Source organism: Aedes aegypti, unplaced genomic scaffold, assembly GCF_002204515.2.
Source record: "Aedes aegypti strain LVP_AGWG unplaced genomic scaffold, AaegL5.0 Primary Assembly AGWG_AaegL5_hic_scaff_445_PBJ_arrow, whole genome shotgun sequence".
In the NCBI taxonomy this organism is placed as follows: Eukaryota; Metazoa; Arthropoda; class Insecta; order Diptera; family Culicidae; genus Aedes; species Aedes aegypti.
The window spans coordinates 78,211-97,828 of NW_018736115.1; the positions used below are offsets into that span (position 1 = coordinate 78,211).

The window sequence follows — 19,618 nt, forward strand, 5'->3', positions numbered from 1 at the left end:
CCTTTTTAGAGGTATATAATAAAGCCTATAATCAGCATTTTCAGCGATGTGTTTAAAGGATTACAATGGTAAGAGACCAATCAATTTGAAATTTGTTGCATTACCGGGTGGCATCGTGCTCGCGTGACCCGCAGATTATGACGTTCATGGCTCAGATATAAAATTATGTGATAAGATTTTAACCCCTGGAAAATCCATATTTACCACTTAGATTACTGTTTCCATTTACCCCCTGCATACGACATACAACAAGACAGCTGGAAGCTTTTTAGTCAAAATAAAATTTCTCTGACGTTGCTTAGCTTATCTCCGACATTCACCTAAATGTGGTTCATTCTGGAAGCCAAAAAGCGGCCAACCTATAAATACAGGTTCCATGGCGAATACTGAGTTTAGTTGCATTTTCAACACTCGAGAAAATGCTCAAGCTTATTCCAATACTGGCCTTGGCGATCGCCGCCGCCAGGTCTGACCCGGTAAATTATTAAACGATAGCCAAATCTATCAAAAACCAGACTGACTATTCGAATTTTTACAGGCCAGGCCAATCATCACGACCCGTGGAGGTCAAATTCAGGGTGTAACATCCAGCTGCGGCCTGTTTTGCAGCTACTTCTCGTTCATGGGCATCCCATATGGTGAACCACCAGTTGACGAGCTCCGGTTTCGAAACACCGTACCACACAGAGGCTGGGAAGGAATCAAGGATGGTGGCGAACACCGTGCATCGTGTCCTTCTGGTGCTCTGGTCGGCGATGGTTATGACGGAGATGAAGATTGTTTGTACTTGAACGTCTACACGCAAAATATTATCGGTTCACGACCAGTCATGGTGTGGATTCACGGCGGATCCTTTACCGGAGGCTCTGGAGACTCGTGGATCTACGGCCCTGATCATCTCATCCAAGAAAATGTAGTAATTGTTACTATCAACTACCGATTGGGAATCTTAGGATTTTTCAGCACTGGCGATGAACACGCCCAAGGTAACTGGGGTATGAAGGATTGCGTTGAAGCTCTACGATGGGTTCGCGATAATATCGCTGCTTTTGGTGGAGATCCTAACAATGTAACTGTTTTTGGCGAAAGCGCTGGAGGTGCAGCTGCTCACTATCTAGTTCTGTCTCCGATGGCAACCGGCTTGTTCCACAAAGCTATCATACAATCCGGAACTTCACTATCTCCATGGGCATTCCAATATAACCCACGGGAAATGTCACGCCACGTGGCTGATACTTTCGGATATCCAACCAATAACAATGCTGAATTGGTGCGTCTGCTGCGATACACTCCCAAAGGAGAGTTTGTGAGGTTACAACAAGGATGGACCGACATTCCAATTCCTCGAGGATTCAAACCATTTGAGTTTGTGCCTACAGCTGAACCTGCCAATTCTCCTGAACCCACATTCCTCACACAACGACCAATCGATTTGTTGAATGCAGGAAACTTCAATAAGATGCCGATGGTTTTCGGATACACTGATGCTGAGTCATTGTTTATGATTCACGAACATAGAATTGATTCGACTGTGTGGAACGAATTCTCCCGAAATCCACAATTCTTTGTCCCACATTACTGGCGTATCACACCAGGTACCGCTGCATCGAATGGCGTTAGTCAAGGATTCCGTGATTTCTATTGGCAAGACCGTCCTCTTGGACCAGACATTATGCTCGAGTGGACCAGATTCCACACGGATCAACAGTTCATATATCCTATCGACAAAACAATTCGACTCACCGCACAACACAATACTTCTCCAACCTTCTACTATCAGTTCAGCTTCGATGGCGACCTTAATTTGGTGAAACGCCTGATTCTACTTAGCGACTGGCCAGGTGCAGTTCACGCAGACGAACTGCCTTATATGTGGTCTATGACTAATCTTCCCATCACTCCAATTTTACCTGGCAACCCGGCATTGACGGTTCGTAACCGTATGGTGCGTTTGTGGACCAACTTTGCTCTTCACAGTAATCCGACGCCAAATTCGGACAGCAATTTGCAGAACGTTATTTGGGCCCCGATCCAAAATCAAAACATGGCTTTCCTTGATATTAATGCAAACTTGGTTGCGGGTCATTATCCAAACACGGCCCGTCTGAACACCTGGTACGATCTGGAGAGCCGTTATGCCAACGGCCCATTCGAGTACCCTATGACGTAAATTAAGTAATTTGTGTGTGAATATATAGATATTAAGGAAATTTTATTTTAAGCTTTAAATAATCTGGCTCTTTCTCGATGACTGCCCCCCTCGAAAACATCGATAACAATATTTTGTTATCTCAGCACCTACAAAATCACAATAAGCATTAATCGACGCACAACTGTTAATCTTTAAGTTTGGGAATTATTACGCATTGATTCGTTTAATCTTATCGGTTGAAATAAGGTGACAGTTGAACAGTGTATAAATAGCAGTCACTGACAGCCACTATGTTTAACATTCACTGAATTTATTTGAACAGGATGTTCAAGATTTTGGCAATCTTGGCGTTGGCTGTTTCCACAGCCGTACAGGCTGATCCGGTAAGTTTTTTTTCATAAATCTAATTATTAATAATAGTACGATTCGCGCATAGGAGTATGTACACCACGTGTTTATTATTTTCACTCAGATAAAGACAAATATTTGCTTCTTCCTCTACCACGACTATGTAGTGCATCGAGATTTTTACTCATCATAGGTGAAAAACAGTTATAGCGAAATAAGTACGATTTACTCTAGAGCGAGGAGTAATTTACTACCATAAACTTTATGATTTCCTTACATTCCAATTCGCGGTTACACGTCTCTAAGGCTGACAGAGGCAGTCGATTCTCTGCAATTCCAGCATTGAACATCTGGATTACCTAAAATCATTGATCTGTTGCTATAATTTTAATATGCAAAAATTAAATGTGTTGAGTACATAATTAAGTGTAAAAAATCATCCTTGCAACCTTTTTCCCATGTATCTTTTTTTTATGATTACATGTCTGACTATCTATCCCTTGTGCTGAACTACAAGATGTAGCCGAACTTTAATTTCTCAACTCTCTCCGACTTGTGACCCTACTCGCGTTTTCAAAGGCACAAAACTGGAGAAATAGAAGGCAAACGTTCCTGATCTTCTTATTTTAAGCTTTCTGCTAGTGCACAAAGCCAAAATAAAAAGTTCACTCTTGTTGGATGCTTCCTTCGCGAGATTTGTGCCTTTGAAGTTTCAGTGCAATCTTAGAAGTTGATTCCAAACTTTTTCACCTTAATGATCGCTGAAAATAACCCGATTTCAAACAAACATCATTCATAATAAAACTCCATCTTCAACAGGCCCGCCCTATAATCACAACCCGCGGAGGTCAAATCCAGGGTGTGACATCCAGCTGTGGTTTATTCTGCAGCTTTTTTTCGTTTATGGGTATACCATACGCTGAACCACCGGTAGGAGATCTCAGATTCCGTAATACAGTTCCACACCGCGGATGGACTGGAGTGAAGGACGGCAGTGAACACCGAGCGCAATGTCCATCAAGCAGCTTCTTCGGAGATGGATACTCCGGGGACGAAGACTGTCTTTTCCTAAATGTTTACACCCAGCAAGTTGTTGGATCTCGCCCCGTAATGGTATGGATTCACGGAGGATCCTTCTCTGGAGGATCGGGAGATTCGTTTATCTACGGCCCAGATCATTTGGTGCAGCAAAATGTAGTTATCGTTACAATCAACTATCGCCTAGGGGTTCTGGGATTCTTCAGCACAGGAGATCAGCATGCTCAAGGTAATTGGGGTATGAAGGATTGTGTGGAAGCTTTGCGTTGGGTACGGGACAATATTGCTGCTTTCGGTGGTGATCCTAATAACGTGACAATCTTCGGCGAAAGTGCTGGTGCTGCAGCTGTACACTACCTCGTGCTATCTAGAATGGCATCAGGACTATTTCATAAAGCCATTGCTCAATCCGGCACCGCCCTTGTCCCATGGGGATTCCAGTATAACCCTCAAGAAATGAAACGATACATTGCGGAAAGATTTGGATATCCAGTCAACGACAATGCAGAGTTGGTGCGTCGTCTAAGAAATACACCAAAGTCCGAATTCGTAAACCTACAACAAGGATGGACCGATATTGCCATCCCTCGTGGTTTCCGTCCGTTCGATTTTGTTCCAACCGCCGAACCTGTCAATTCTCCTGAACCAACGTTTTTAACTGAACGTCCTATTGATATTCTGAAGGCTGGCACTTTCAACCATGTACCCTTTATAATTGGATACAACGATGCTGAATCACTCTTTATGATCCATGAGCATCGCATTGATTCAACCGTATGGAATGAGTTCTCGAGAAATCCTCAGTTCTTCGTACCCCACTATTGGAACATCCCACAAAACACACCCGCAGCCACAGCCGTTAGCCAAGCTTTCAGGAATCTTTACTGGCAAGATCGTCCTCTTGGCCCAGACATCATGTTGGAATGGACCAAATTCCACACCGATCAACAATTCACTTATGCTTGCGACAAATCGGCTCGATTAACAGCGCAGCATAATACCGCTCCAACATACTACTACAAGTTCAGCTTCGACGGTGCTCTGAACCTGGTGAAACGTGTTACACTACTATCGGACTGGCCAGGAGCAATGCATGCCGATGAACTCCCTTATTTATGGTCTATGACCAACTTCGCAGTGTCTCCTATTCTACCTAGCAATCCAGCAGTCACTGTCCGTAATCGCATGGTGCGCATGTGGACAAACTTCGCAATTACTGGTAATCCAACTCCAAACTCTGACAACGTTCTTCAGAATGTCAGTTGGGCGCCATTCACCACACAAAATATGGCGTTTATGGAAATAAATGAGTCTCTACTGCCAGGGACTAACCCAAACAGTGAAAGGCTGGATACCTGGTACCGCTTGGAAGAACAGTACGCCAACGATCCGTTCTATTATCCATGGCAGTAAAAAAGTAATAATAAGAATAAATCAATACTCAAAATACCCATTTATTTTCAATACCGTGGATGACATTTGCAAACTTTATCTTATCGAAGAAATGATCCGATCTGCATAGGATTTCCCTAGTCTATAAAAACCCACCGCGTCAGTAGGACATCATTCATAATAATGTTTAAGCTAATAGCGGTAGTTTTGCTTGCAATTTGTTCTTGTTTTGCACAGGATGCAGTAAGTTTTTTAATTTTTAATTTTTCGTTGGATTTCTAGTTACATTGTTTTCAATTTATCTGTAGAACCGTCCCATCATTACCACAACTGGAGGTCAGGTGCAAGGAATAACGGCCAGCTGCGGCTTATTCTGTAGCTACTTCCAATTCAATGGCATACCATATGCGGAGCCTCCAGTTTCAGATCTAAGATTCCGGAATCCAGTCCCACATCGTGGATGGTCGGGTGTTCGAGATGCTAGTGAACATGGAGACAATTGTCCAGCTCTAAGTCCTCTCAGTGAATACTCAGGCAGTGAGGATTGCTTGTTCATCAATGTGTATACGCAGAACATTATCGGATCTCGGCCGGTTATGGTATGGATTCATGGGGGTGCCTTCGTGCTAGGTTCCGGTGATTCTAGGATGTACGGGCCAGATCATTTAGTTCAAGAAAATGTGGTGGTTGTCTCGTTCAACTATCGACTTGGCATTTTGGGATTCTTCAGCACTGGTGACACACATGCACAGGGTAATTGGGGTGTGAAGGATTGTGTTGAGGCGCTGAGATGGGTTCGCGACAATATTGCGGCTTTTGGTGGAGATCCCAACAATGTGACGATCTTTGGTGAAAGTGCGGGTGGAGTGCTGGTACATTATCTAGTTTTATCTCCAATGGCCACCGGATTATTCCACAAAGCAATCGCCCAGTCTGGAACCGCTTTGGTTCCATGGGGATTCCAGTACAACGTTCGAGAAATGGCACACAGTATTGCGGATGCATTCGGTTATCCGCACGATAGTGCAGAACTTACACGACTTCTGCGATATACTCCGATTGGAGATTTCATTGCTCTTCAAAGATCCATCACGGACATACCGATTCCTCGTGGGTTCAAACCCTTCGAATATGTTCCTAGTGCTGAACCGGTCAACTCCCCAGAACCCACCTTCCTTACACAACGCCCAATTGAAGTCCTGCTTTCAGGAGCATACAATCATGTTCCAATGATGATCGGCTACACTAGTGCAGAAAGCCTGTTTATGGTTCGTGAGCATCTTCTGGATTCTACTGTATGGAACGAATTCACTCGCAATCCGCAATTCTTTGTGCCACACTTTTGGAATATTGCTGCCAACACTCCAGAATCAAACGCAGTCAGTCAAGCATTCCGCAATTTCTACTGGCAGGATCGTCCTCTTGACGCTGATATCATGGTAGAATGGACACAATTCCACACTGATCAACAATTCCTTTATGCCGTGGACAAAACAGTTGTTTTAACTGCTGAACGAAACACACAACCCACTTTCTACTATAAATTCAGTTTTGAAGGTGACCTCAACCTAATGAAACGAATGCTATTATTGACTGACTTCCCGGGAGCAGTTCATGCTGACGAATTAGCCTACCTATTTTCTATAACAAATCTACCGATTTCGCCCATTCTACCAAGCAATCCAGCAAACCTTGTTCGACAGCGAATGGTTCGCCTTTGGACCAACTTTGCCATCACTGGCAATCCTACTCCAAATTCCGATACGGCCCTACAAAACATCCAATGGGGTCCAGTTCAAGGAAGCGATATGACATACCTAGACATTGGAGACAACCTTATAGTGACTCAAAACCCCAACCAAGCGCGTATCAACCTTTGGAGAGATTTGGAAGAACGCTATGCCAATGACCCATTCTTTTATCCTTATTCTTAAGAGACTTGTAATAAAATAAATTTACTACTCTTGAAGCTTCGTTTTCCATTATTTTTCTTCCATTAAGTTCCATAGAAAACGCATACTTATAGGTAAATGTATATGGTCGGCGTTAAGTCAGAATGGATCAAGTGACATTTTTCATATTTTGAGAAAAATGAGCTTAAAGTCTATCGCTTTGTAATTTTCTACCTCGTTTAAATTTTGGTTCAATACTTCTACACATCATTTTGTTACTTTCAAACAATATAATGTGAAGTGATAATCATGAAAAATCAAAATCCAAACCTCTGGTAGAACGATTTTTTGATGGTCTATGTGCACTTGGTCCACTCTGACTGAACTAAGACCACCGTTCAGTGAGTTGGATCACTCTGACTGAACAATTTCTGCGAAAATAACAATCATTTAATGCTTGCATCGTCAAACAGGTTGCATATCTCTAAGATAAATAGATTATCAAGATCCTTCGACATCAGTATCGTAAATTTTTCATAGTTTCCATATCGTCAATCCAGAAAACAGTGGCATTACGATAGTTTGAAAATCAAGTTTTAGCAGGGCCAGAACATTGAAGACCAGAAATATTGAAATAGGTATGGGTTAAGTCAGAGAAGACCAAAATATAATGGTCCAATAAGCGGGTTCTAGGACATTCCATACATACTCCATAGAACTACCATGAACTTCTATCGCCCATTCACTACCCAACAAACATTTTTGCTGAATAAAAGTTAAACAAATCACTCTTAAGCTTATTTCAGTTTAATAAACTGTTGTTCAGCTACTAATGTTACTTGGGTAAATCCCTGTGCAACTTCGATTGCTCTGGTCAATCATGGAGTAGCAACTACGAATTATACGGTAATTTATGCTCATGCTCTCATGCTCATGCTACTGAAGTAATATTTGGCCACAATATGCATTGTATTAACTCTTCTTCTACCAAGGGGGTGAAAACTTACGCCAACTACCAAGGGTCCAAAAAGAAGTTGGAAGTGCAACTTTGGACATGCATATCTCTGTCGTTTTCGAAGCGATTTTCAAACATTTTCCAGCAATGGAACCGGACGCTATTCAAGATTGATCAAGATTGCGTTTTTGAAATAGATGCGTCTACCCAAAGTTATTAAGCAAAACGCACTACCTAGTTTTTTGAAAGACGCATTTTTCCACAAATTTAACAATAAAACATAATTTAAAGCGATGTAATTTTTTCGACATTAATTTGCTTGATTGAGTATAGTGAACATCAGAGTGGATCTAGATAAGAGTGGCGTCAATGTCAAAATTGGAACAGCGGCGAACTGTCATTTCCATACAAACCCGCGTTCCAATCGAGCAGGAGACCTGTCAAAACTGGAACATGACGTCACTCTTGTTTACAGGCACCCTAGTGAACATGTTTGAGCAGAAATTGAAATGTTTGATTACACAAAAAAATACTTTAACCCAAAACATTACGAAAAACCCTGTTTTTAAGACCCGATTGCTTGTAACTCAAAATTTAAAGCGATGACATATAGTTTTTTCGACATGAAATTGATTGTGAAAGTCAAGTGAACATGTCTTACAAGGGAAGGTCACGATGGTGTTACACGGGGTTTTCAACCGGACTATTTTTGTTAGATTCTACATGTTGAAATATGAAAAACCCCAAAGCCTTTCGGGTGGTGGAACAGTGGTGTAGCCAGGAGGGGCTCTGAAAGGGGCAATTTTGTACGTATATTATATTATTAGGCTAATAGGAAATTTGACAAAAATATTTTTTTAATATCTATTGTGATGGTAGAGAACAGAATTGACATTAATTTATGTTTAAAATGTATTTTCCATGCCATAGGCGCAATCGGGATGGGTTTAGTATTGGTATACTATTCTAATAAAACCAAATTTGTTTTGGTGTCCATATTCCATGATGGTTACGCCAATGGCATGGAAAATACATTTTAAACATACTTTAATGTCAATTCTGTTCTCTACCATACCAATAGATACTAAAAAAATATTTTTGTCAAATTTCCAATTAGCTCAATAGTATAATATACGTACAAAATTGCCCCTTTCAGAACCCCTCCTGGCTACACCACTGGTCCATCACCCAAAAGGCTTTTGGGTTTTTCATATTTCGACATGTAGAATCTAACAAAAATAGTCCGGTCGAAAACCCCGTGTAACACCATCGTGACCTTCCCTTGTTAGTAAAAAAAAAAATAATTTCTGATGACACTCACAATTTATTTTACCTAGAAAACCACACAAAAAACGTATTTCTTGAGCTTTCTGTCTATAAATGAAAATTGAAGGCTATGACATGTAGTTTTTTGACACGCATATAGATTTTTCGACATGTAATTGATTGTGGAAGTCAAATGAACATGTTTTAGCTAAAAATTGAATTTCCGATAACAATTAAAATTTATTTTACCCAGAAACCACACGAAACACGTATTTCTTGAGCTTTTTACCTGACGTCAAAATTGAAGGCTATGACACGTAGGTTTTACGAAATGAAGTTACTTGTAGAGGTCAAGTGAATATTGTAGAGTAGTAAAACAAATTTTTGGCTACACTCAAAATTGCTTTTACTTACAAAACAATATAAACAACTTATTTCCCGAGTTTGTTCGTCTGTAAATCAAAACTCAAGGCTATGACATGTAGTTTCTTCGGCATGAGTTTATTTGTAGAAGTCAAGTTAACATTTTTGAGCAGAACTGTTTTTTTATTACACTCAAAATTTAATTAACCCAAAATATTACGAAAAACCCTAATTTTTGGATCCGTTTGCCTGTAACTCAATATTCAAAGCGATGACATATAGTTTTTTCGACATGAAATTGATTGTGAAAATCAAATGAACATGTTTTAGTAAAAAAAATCAATTTCCGATGACACTCAAAATGTACTTTACCCAAATACTACATAAAAACGTATTTACTGAGCTTTTTGTCTGTAAATCAAAATTTAAGGCTATGAAATGTAGTTTTTTCGACATGAATTAACTAGCAGAGGTAAAGTGAATATTGTAGAATAGAAAAAATCATTTTTGACTACACTTAAAATTGTTTTTACCTACAAAACCACATAAACAACTTATTTCCCGAGTTTGTTCGTCTGTAAATAAAAACTCAAGGCGATGATATGTAGTTTTTTAGCATGAATTTACTTGTAGAAGTCAAGTGAACATGTTTGAGCAGAAATTGAAATTTTTGATTGCACACATTATTTCTTTTAACTAAAATATTACGAAAAACTCTATTTTTGGGCCCATTTGCCTGTAACTCAATATTCAAAGTAATGACATATAAATTTTTCAACATGAAATTGATTGTGAAAATCAAGTAAACATGTTTTAGTAAAAAATGAATTTCCGATAACACTCAAAATTTATTTTACCCAGAAAACCACACATAAACGTAATTCTTGAGCATTTTTGACTGCAAATCAAAACTGAAGACTATGATATTTAGTTTTCTCGGCATAAATCTATTTGTAGAAGTCAAATGAATGTGTTTGAGTAAAAAAAATGACTGCACTCAAATTTGTGTTTAACCTAGAAAACTTGATTACACTCAAAATTTCCTTCGATGTTGATTTACAAACCATCTAGCTCTGAGAATACGTTTTTGTGTAGTTTTCTAAGTAAAATTTTAAAGTGCAATTAACATTTCCTTTTACTACTCAAATATATTCCATTGATTTCTACAAGCAAATTCATTACGGAAAACCTATACGTTATCGCCTGAATTATTAATTTCAGACGAAAATAAAACCTAAGGAAAACCTGTTTTTTGTGTTGTTGGGTAAAATAAATTTTGAGTGTAACTTCACAATCAACTTAACCTTACTTACTTACTTATTTGGCTTTACATCAATTATCTTGATAAAGCCTCGCCAACAATATTTCGCCAATTCCCTCGGTTCATGGCCGCTTCTCTCCATCCTCGACTGTGACCCACGCTCTCCAGGTCCTGGTGTACCTGGTCATTCCACCTAGCTCGCTGCGCCCCACGCCTTCTTGTTCCGATCGGATTCGTGGCGAACACCATCTTTACAGGGTTGTTGTCCGGCATTCTTGCAACATGCCCTGCCCAGCGTATCCTTCCAGCTTTAGCTACCTTCACGATACTGGGTTCGCCGTAGAGTTGAGCGAGCTCGTGGTTCATCCTTCGCCGCCACACGCCGTTCTCCTGCACGCCGCCGAAGATCGTCCTTAGCACTCGGCGTTCGAAAACCCCAAGAGCTTGCAAGTCCTCCTCGAGCATAGTCCACGCCTCATGCCCATAGAGGACTACCGGTCTTATGAGCGTTTTGTACATCGTGCATTTGGTGCGGGGGTGAATCTTTCTTGACCGCAGTTTCTTCTGGAGCCCATAGTAGGCACGACTCCCGCTGATGATGCGCCTTCGTATTTCCCGACTAACATTGTTGGATCCGAGGTAGACGAACTCGTCCACCACCTCGAAGGTATCCCCGTCTATCGTAACACTGCTTCCTAGGCGGGTCCTGTCGCGCTCAGTTCCGCCAACCAGCATGTACTTTGTTTTCGACGCATTCACCATTAGCCCGACTCTTGTTGCTTCGCGTTTCAGGCGGGTGAACAAATCTGCCACCGTTTCAAATTTTCTCCCAATAATATCCATGTCGTCCGCGAAGCAAACAAATTGTCCGGATCTCGTGAAAATCGTGCCTCGACTGTTAAGTCCGGCTCTCCGCATGACACCTTCAAGCGCAATATTGAATAACAGGCACGAAAGTCCGTCGCCCTGTCGTAGTCCCCGCCGAGACTCGAACGAACTGGAGTGTTCGCCCGAGATCTTCACGCAGTTTTGCAACTTAACCTTGAAAAACCTAAATGTCATCACATTGAATTTTGAGTTACAGCCAAACGGGTCTTTAAAATATGGGTTCTTACTTGACTGCCCATAAATGCATAACTATCCCATGTGAATAGGAAATCCAGCAAACGTGGGACTGACATGCATTTATGGGTAGTTGACATGTTCACTTGACTTCTGCAAGTTAATTAATGCCGAAAAAACTACATGTCATAGCCTTGAGTTTTTATTTACAGACGAACAAACTCGGGAAATAAGTTGTTTATGTTGTGTTGAAGATACAAGCAATTTTTCTTATTCTTCTTTCTGGCGTTACGTCCCCACTGGGACAGAGCCTGCTTCTCAGCTTAGTGTTCTTATGAGCAGTTCCACAGTTATTAACTGAGAGCTTACTATGCCGATGACCATTTTTGCATGCCTATATCGTGTGGCAGGTACGATGATACTTTATGCCCTGGGAAGTCGAGAACATTTCCAACCCGAAAAGATCCTTGACCGGTGGGATTCGAACCCACGACCCTCAGCTTGGTCTTGCTGAATAACTGCGCGTTTACCGCTACGGCTATCTGGGTCAAACAAGTAATTTTTAGTGTAGTCAAAAAAATATTTTTAATTTTTCAGTTTTCACTTGACCTATGTAAGTTAATTCGTGTCGAATAAACTATAAGTCAAAGCCTTCAATTTTAATTTACAGACAGAACAGCTCAAGAAATACGTTTATCGTGTGGCTTCTGGGTAAAGTAAATTTTGAGTGTAATCAAAAATTTAAATTTCAGGTCAAAAATGTTCAGTTGACTTCCACAAGTAAATTCATGCCGAAGAAACTACATGTCGTAGCCTTTTTTTTACAGACGAACACACTCGGGAAATAAGTTGTTTATGTTGTTTTGTAGGTAAAAACAATTTTGAGTGTAGTCAAAACATATCTTTCTACTCTACAATATTCACTTGTATTGGCGGTTCTGAGACCTATCTTGCGACATACCAAACTTCATGAATTTGCAAATCAAGTCAAAAGAAGAATAGTTCAAGAGGTTTTGGATGACTTGGCCACATACTGGGTTATTTCGGATAACTAGTTGTTCGGTGCAAGTGACAAATATGTTGGCGGTTCTAAAACCTAATTTGCGCTGTATCAAATATCATGATTTTTCAAACCAAGTCCAAAACATTCTCAAATCGTGTGAAAATTTGTGTTATGAATTTTGAGTTAAATATTTACTCCGCAGAATAACCTTGAATTCGCAGATGAGTTTCTGTCAAGCCTGCAGCTGGAAGAGTTGATATAGGAATTTATTACATCTTATAAACTCTCTAACTTATCCATCCACTCTTTCTTTCACTAACTCATACATTTTCTCATTATCACACACACAGAAAATTTTGCTTTCCATCCCAAACTATAAAATCGTATTACTTTACTTCCCCACACGTGGCTCCGTTTGGCACATGTCATTTGAACCTTCATTAGGTGCCTTAACATAGTCTTCAGGATATACGTCCTCTATATTCGGTATAATCTATACGTAAGAACGGTAATCTACAACACTATGATTAGCACATAATTCTTCACTACTATCAGTGGGACTGTTATGCGTAGAAATTCACCAAAAACCCCGTATTTCTAAGCATAACAGTCCCACTTTGAATTTCGTAGCTTAATTTACTTTTTCCCATAACACAAACTATTGATTCTAATGAACACGCTATTCTTTATACTATTGTAAAGATTTTAATTTCATTTACCACACACCTGGTCAATACGAGGCCTAAATGTGTTAAAATCTTTAAACGCGTTTTTCTCGATTGCATATTTTGGAACATGGGACAATTATGCGTATAACGGCAGTTTAAGTGTTATCGGAAATTATTTCTTTTACTAAAACATGTTCACTTGACTTTCACAATCAATTTCATGTCGAAAAACTATATGTTATCGCTCTAAATTTTGAGTTACTGGCAAACGGATCTATAAAATAGGGTTTTTCGTAATGTTTTGGGTTAAAGAAATTTTGTGTGTAATCAAACATTTCAACTTCTACTCAAACATGTTCACTACACTTAATCAAGCAAATTCATGTCGAAAAAACTAGATGTCATCGCAATGAAGTTTAAAAAAAAAAAACTAGAAAGTGCCTTTTGCTTAATAAATTTGGGTAGACGCATCTATTTGAAAAACCCAAAGATAAATATCAGTCTTGAATAGTGTCCGGTTCCATTGCTGAACATTGTTTAAAAATCGCTTCGAAAACTAGAAAGATATGCATGATCAAAGTTGCACTTCCGACACTCTGAGGGGGGTTTAGAGTACAGGTGTTAAAGTGCTTCTTATTTCAAAGTTTCAGACAATTCGACCGATGAAAACCCCCCATGCCAAAGTGAATCATGGAAGTAGCTCTGCATCCTATATAAAGTAAAAAAATATGACTTTCAGTGAGTTTACAGAACTTTGTTATTTTTCAATCAGTGATGAAGCTTTTAGCAATATTACCAAATTTGTCTAAAATTAAAACCAAATCGATTTAAAACTGTTTTTCCTAATTTTTCCTCCTTTTACTGGATTTTCGATATTTGTTTGACCATAACTTCATGAATACTCAACCGATTTCAAATTGATTTTTACATGCTGTTTCGGCCAGGATGTCTTCCCTACATTGTGTCTTTACTTTGGACGGGCAACGAATCAAACGAACGAATAACTTTTACACGCTACTGATTTATTGCCACCGAGAGGCAGCGTGCCTACTCGGTGGGGAAACGAAATAAACTACAATCTTACAGGCTAAAAGGGTGCGCCTTATATAGGCGCACAGTATGTTCAGATACAATATACTATTGAATCATTTATTTGGCGCGCACGCTGCCTTCAATAGATTGGCGCCCGTATGGATTGGCGCCAGCTAGTGAAGCTGGTACGTTGTACGGTAGTGAAATCTTCCACTATTGGCAATGGCACAATAGGTAGCGTTGTCCCTCTCTGCATACGCTTCAATTGAGCGGCAACTAGCAATGCCGCGTTTGAGATGAACGCGAACACATGCTTTTGAAGACAAAATTGAATGTTTTCGAGAGCGGATATTGAAAAAAAATTTTGACTTTATTATTTAACTACAGAAAAACATGACTTGGCGATAAAAAATTCTGTTCTTTATTTTTTCTTCTATAGTGTAGCATGTCAATTATTGCATAGGCTAAAAACGCGCCAATTATTGCACATCCCATGCATTTCCTATGGGGGGGCAATAATTGGCGCGTTTTTAGCCTGGCAGTAATCGGCAATCTATCCTATTACATTGTAACTACAGTAGACGGAGTCTAATGGCTACCGCTTCTGCTTCATAAACAGAAGGTCATAAGTCCAAACCCAGGCCCTTTCCTCGAACTTTGTAGTTGTATCTTTCACTTACTTTTATATATCCACAGGTATCAGAAGGCTGACTCCAGAGGCACGTTCCCCGCTATTAGGGAGATTTGTGCCATCATATTTCGTTCTTAAGCCCCAAACGCGATGATAGCGGAACGGCGTGGCAACGGAAAGCGGAACCGGTGCACTGGCATGAACTGCCTGTCGATTTAGTATTGGTTGACTTTCATTTGTTGACACCTTAACGGAGTCGATATGGTGTGATCCATTCTAGCCGAATCGCTTCCGCTTCCGTTGCCGACCCGCTATCATTGTGTTTGAGCCTTTAATCTATCCCACTTAAACTATGCGTTTATAGAAATCGCTAGAACCAGAGACGGACAAGAAACCGTTTCCATACCCTTCCATTATTCCATCATTATATCACGCCTTTCCTTACGCCTGATAATATGCAGTCTGCTGCTAATCAAAAACAAGCCTCTCTGCCGTAATATTACCTTATACTTATACCACATGAACTGATATAGATGCAGGGGTATATCCGGCTTACGATGGATCCATATTACTGCATTATCAACAGAGCTGCTCGCTGTCACTATCAAGGCTTAAAATTTGCTGATTTCGACTGGCCGACTGCGATACAACTCAGATCATTCTGTATACCATCAACATCATGCTGGTTATTCCATCAACAGTGCACTGATGGTGATAGTATATGGATATCACTGAAAGGCTAAGTTGAGTATTAAATTAAGCTAATAAAACGGCAACCTATCAGTACGATATTTTTTACAGTGCCATCTATTCGGCTTCTGTTTGTTGGTCACCGAAAAACATTTACAGCTTGGATAATTACCACGTGATCACTCATTCTGCAGTGATTATGATCTAGAGGGTGGTATCGCTTCACTTCTGTTGGTTGTCAAATCAAAATGATATTGATAGCTCGATAGTGATATTGATAGTTTTAAGCCATCAGCAATCAGTTAATATGACTGAAATTGTGCAACTATGTTATCAATTGCTCCCTCTTCCCCTCATTGTTCTGCAACCTGATGTGGCAGGCACCATTGTTGCCTAAAAATAGAAAAACATCAGCACTTATACAGTTAAAGTCCGCGGCTACAAAACAAAGCCATGCTGAAGGTGTCTGGGTTCGATTCCCGGTCGGTCCAGGATCTTTTCGTAATGGAAATTCCCTTGACTCCCCTGGGCATAGAGGATCATCGTACCTGCCCCACGATATACGAATGCGAAAATAGCAACTTAGGCAAAGAAAGCTCTCAGTTAATAACTGTGGAAGTGCTCTTAGAACACTACGCTGAGTAGCCGGCTCTGTCCCAGTGGGGACGTTAATGCCAAGAAGAAGAACAAGAACTCGAACTTCGAGGTTTCTCTTATTAATTGAATTCAGAAACTCACACGAACATTTGGTTTTGTGAACTTTCCAAAAATAAGTCGCACCCTAATGTGGATAATTAATATTTTTTGTGAAACATATTAAGATGATAATTGCGTTAACATCAAATCTCCATATAACTCGGCATACAACGAGAAACAGGTCATGAAGTATTGCAAAAATTAACACTTAATTGAATAATTGAGTAACCGAAAAAAAAGTGTCATTTAAAAAATTAATACTATGTAAAACACTCAACTGGTTTAGTTTTACTAACTCGATACGGCACAAACAGGTTTCAGAGCTAAAGTACCTTTTCTGATGCATTAAGTTTTAAACAATCAATTTGGAGTAACTTTTCAAAAGAAATAGTTTTTTTCTCATAGAGTTCTCGGTTATCACCTATTTTATACATGGTACAATAGAACGACAACTGACATATTCAAATAATTATTCAATAGGTTAGTAATACACAATGTTTTGTCCCTCTGGCTTCACGAAATTTAAATTGACCCAACTGTGCCTTATCCATTTGTTTAAAACATTCTATAAATAACATTTGTAAACTTTATCTTATCAATATAAGGTCCAATATGCATAGGATTTTGCTAATCTATAAAACCCCCTGCGTCAAACAAATAACATTTAAAACCATGTTCAAACTAATAGCTTTAGTATCGCTGACCGTTTCATTTTGTTGGTGTCAAGATGTGGTAGGTGGATTTTTGTATTTAAAGATGCCACCATTACATTCTTTTATTTTTTTCTGCAGTCTCGACCCATCATTACCACAACTGGAGGTCAGGTGCAAGGTATAACAGCTAGCTGTGGTCTGTTCTGTAGCTACTTCCAATTCAATGGCATACCATATGCGGAGCCTCCAGTTTCCGAATTGAGATTCCGGAATCCAGTCCCACATCGTGGATGGTCGGGTGTTCGAGATGCTAGCGAACATGGAGAAAGTTGTGCAGCACTAAGTCCTCTCAGTGAATACTCAGGCAGTGAGGATTGCCTGTTCATCAATGTGTATACGCAGAACATTATCGGATCTCGACCGGTTATGGTATGGATTCATGGGGGTGGCTTCGTTTTAGGTTCCGGTGATTCCAGGATATACGGGCCAGAGCATTTAGTTCAAGAAAATGTGGTTGTCGTCTCTTTCAACTATCGACTAGGCATTATGGGATTCTTCAGCACTGGTGATACACACGCCCAAGGCAATTGGGGTGCGAAAGACTGTGTGGAGGCTCTGAGATGGGTTCGCGACAATATTGCGGCTTTTGGTGGAGATCCCAACAATGTGACGATCTTTGGTGAAAGTGCGGGAGGAGCACTGGTGCATTATTTAATTTTGTCTCCAATGGCCACCGGATTATTCCATAAAGCAATCGCTCAATCAGGAACTGCATTGAATCCATGGGGATTCCAGTACAACGTACGGGAAATGGCACACAGTATTGCAGATGCATTCGGTTATCCACACGATAGTGCAGAACTTGCACGACTTCTGCGATACACTCCTATTGCAGATTTCATTGATCTTCAAAGAACCATCACCGACATCCCGATTCCTCGTGGGTTCAAGCCCTTTGAATATGTCCCTAGCGCTGAACCAGTCAACTCTCCAGAGCCCACCTTCTTTACTCAACGTCCAATAGAAGTTCTACTTTCGGGAGCATACAATCATGTTCCAATGATGATCGGCTACACTAGTGCAGAAAGCCTGTTTATGGTTCGTGAGCATCTTCTGGATTCTACTGTATGGAATGAATTCACTCGCAATCCGCAATTCTTTGTGCCACACTTTTGGAATATTCCTGCCAACACTCCAGAATCAAACGCAGTCAGCCAAGCATTCCGCAATTTCTACTGGCAGGATCGTACTCTTGGGCCTGATGTTATGGTAGAATGGACTCAATTTCACACTGATCAACAGTTCATCTATGCCGTAGACAAAGCGGTGGTTCTAACTGCCGAACGGAGCACACAACCCACCTTCTACTATAAATTCAGTTTTGAAGGTGACCTCAATTTAATAAAACGTGTGCTTTTACTAACCGACTTGCCAGGAGCAGTTCATGCTGATGAACTAGCCTACCTGTGGTCTATAACAAATATACCCATTTCACCCATTCTACCGAGCAATCCGGCAAACGTTGTTCGACAACGAATGGTCCGCCTTTGGACCAACTTTGCCATCACTGGACATCCAACTCCTAATTCGGATACAGCCCTACAAAACATCCACTGGCCTCCAGTCCAGGGAAGTGATATGACGTATCTAGACATCGGAGACAACCTGGTGGTGACTAAAAATCCTAACCAAGCACGAATTAACCTTTGGAGAGATTTGGAAGAACGCTATGCTAATGACCCATTTTTCTATCCCTATTCGTAAAAGTGTTGTGAAAATAAATTCAAAATCCCCTTAAGCGATTGTTGTGTTCGTTTTTGTAGACGGGTAGGTTAACGCCTTGTATTAACCAGCAGTTTATAAAAATCGCATGTGCAACTGACATTCTTTTCCTCAAATACCAGCATTTGAGTTATATTTTTACACTAGGAGAAAATTAAAAGATTTATTCTGGGCATTGTTTCTATCATTTGCTATGAACACAAATGCAAAGTTTTCACAATTTTTAGTACAATTGTACATGTAGATGAAAAGTATAAAAGATATTTTTTTGGTTTTCAACCAAATTTCTAAAAGCAACAATTAATTAATAATATATGGTATGGTAATATTGTAAGTTGATAAAGTTATTTCCGCCCACGGCTTCTCGCAATGTTTTGAATGGGAAAAATTACTTTAATAAAAAAAATGCTTGAACAAAAGTTGTTGAAAATTGTCTAAATTTATCAAAACAGTAAAAAATTGATTTTAAAAGATTAGTTATTTGATTGTTTATCAAAAGTTACACTATTGAATACACAAGTCGGATGTATGATTGTTGTTATCCACTTATAATCTATTTCTAGTACCAATGTTGTAAGGAGGATCCTGGCTAGGGTCTTAAACTTCCTTGACTTATGCGCCAGACGACGAAGTCGTCTGTCAAGAACTCCGGATATGTAATGCCCAACTAGCAGTTTTCAGTGCCTAGCACCGAATCCACCTCCAATCCCAAACAAACAAACAATCAGTCCTAA

General features: G+C 40.0%; 4 protein-coding genes across 4 annotated transcripts; all 4 read left to right on the plus strand.

Annotated features, from left to right (window-relative positions):
- The first annotated feature begins 341 nt into the window (after positions 1-341).
- Positions 342-2,229, plus strand: LOC110681120 (esterase E4-like). The gene is made up of 2 exons (XM_021856887.1): positions 342-476; positions 539-2,229. Exons 1-2 carry the CDS (start codon positions 420-422, stop codon positions 2,168-2,170), a joined length of 1,689 nt encoding a protein of 562 aa, XP_021712579.1. The 5' UTR covers positions 342-419; the 3' UTR covers positions 2,171-2,229.
- A 157-nt stretch (positions 2,230-2,386) lies between these two features.
- On the plus strand, positions 2,387-4,987 carry LOC110681119 (esterase E4-like). Its single transcript, XM_021856886.1, has 2 exons — positions 2,387-2,535; positions 3,320-4,987. Exons 1-2 carry the CDS (start codon positions 2,476-2,478, stop codon positions 4,949-4,951), a joined length of 1,692 nt encoding a protein of 563 aa, XP_021712578.1. The 5' UTR covers positions 2,387-2,475; the 3' UTR covers positions 4,952-4,987.
- A 77-nt stretch (positions 4,988-5,064) lies between these two features.
- On the plus strand, positions 5,065-6,899 carry LOC110681121 (esterase E4-like). Its single transcript, XM_021856888.1, has 2 exons — positions 5,065-5,173; positions 5,239-6,899. Exons 1-2 carry the CDS (start codon positions 5,114-5,116, stop codon positions 6,862-6,864), a joined length of 1,686 nt encoding a protein of 561 aa, XP_021712580.1. The 5' UTR covers positions 5,065-5,113; the 3' UTR covers positions 6,865-6,899.
- Positions 6,900-17,081: 10,182 nt separating this feature from the next.
- Positions 17,082-18,900, plus strand: LOC110681124 (fatty acyl-CoA hydrolase precursor, medium chain-like). Its single transcript, XM_021856895.1, has 2 exons — positions 17,082-17,181; positions 17,241-18,900. Exons 1-2 carry the CDS (start codon positions 17,122-17,124, stop codon positions 18,864-18,866), a joined length of 1,686 nt encoding a protein of 561 aa, XP_021712587.1. The 5' UTR covers positions 17,082-17,121; the 3' UTR covers positions 18,867-18,900.
- The last annotated feature ends 718 nt before the right edge of the window (positions 18,901-19,618 follow it).

What these genes read in the sequence shown, in the direction of transcription:
- LOC110681119 (XM_021856886.1), top strand. Translation starts at nt 2,476, where the DNA reads ATGTTCAAGATTTTGGCAATCTTGGCGTTGGCTGTTTCCACAGCCGTA. An exon ending in CAGCCGTACAGGCTGATCCG is followed by an intron (nt 2,536 to 3,319) that starts GTAAGTTTTTTT and finishes CATCTTCAACAG; the next exon opens with GCCCGCCCTATAATCACAAC.
- LOC110681121 (XM_021856888.1), top strand. Translation starts at nt 5,114, where the DNA reads ATGTTTAAGCTAATAGCGGTAGTTTTGCTTGCAATTTGTTCTTGTTTT. An exon ending in CTTGTTTTGCACAGGATGCA is followed by an intron (nt 5,174 to 5,238) that starts GTAAGTTTTTTA and finishes ATTTATCTGTAG; the next exon opens with AACCGTCCCATCATTACCAC.
- LOC110681124 (XM_021856895.1), top strand. Translation starts at nt 17,122, where the DNA reads ATGTTCAAACTAATAGCTTTAGTATCGCTGACCGTTTCATTTTGTTGG. An exon ending in TTTGTTGGTGTCAAGATGTG is followed by an intron (nt 17,182 to 17,240) that starts GTAGGTGGATTT and finishes TTTTTTCTGCAG; the next exon opens with TCTCGACCCATCATTACCAC.
- LOC110681120 (XM_021856887.1), top strand. Translation starts at nt 420, where the DNA reads ATGCTCAAGCTTATTCCAATACTGGCCTTGGCGATCGCCGCCGCCAGG. An exon ending in CCGCCGCCAGGTCTGACCCG is followed by an intron (nt 477 to 538) that starts GTAAATTATTAA and finishes GAATTTTTACAG; the next exon opens with GCCAGGCCAATCATCACGAC.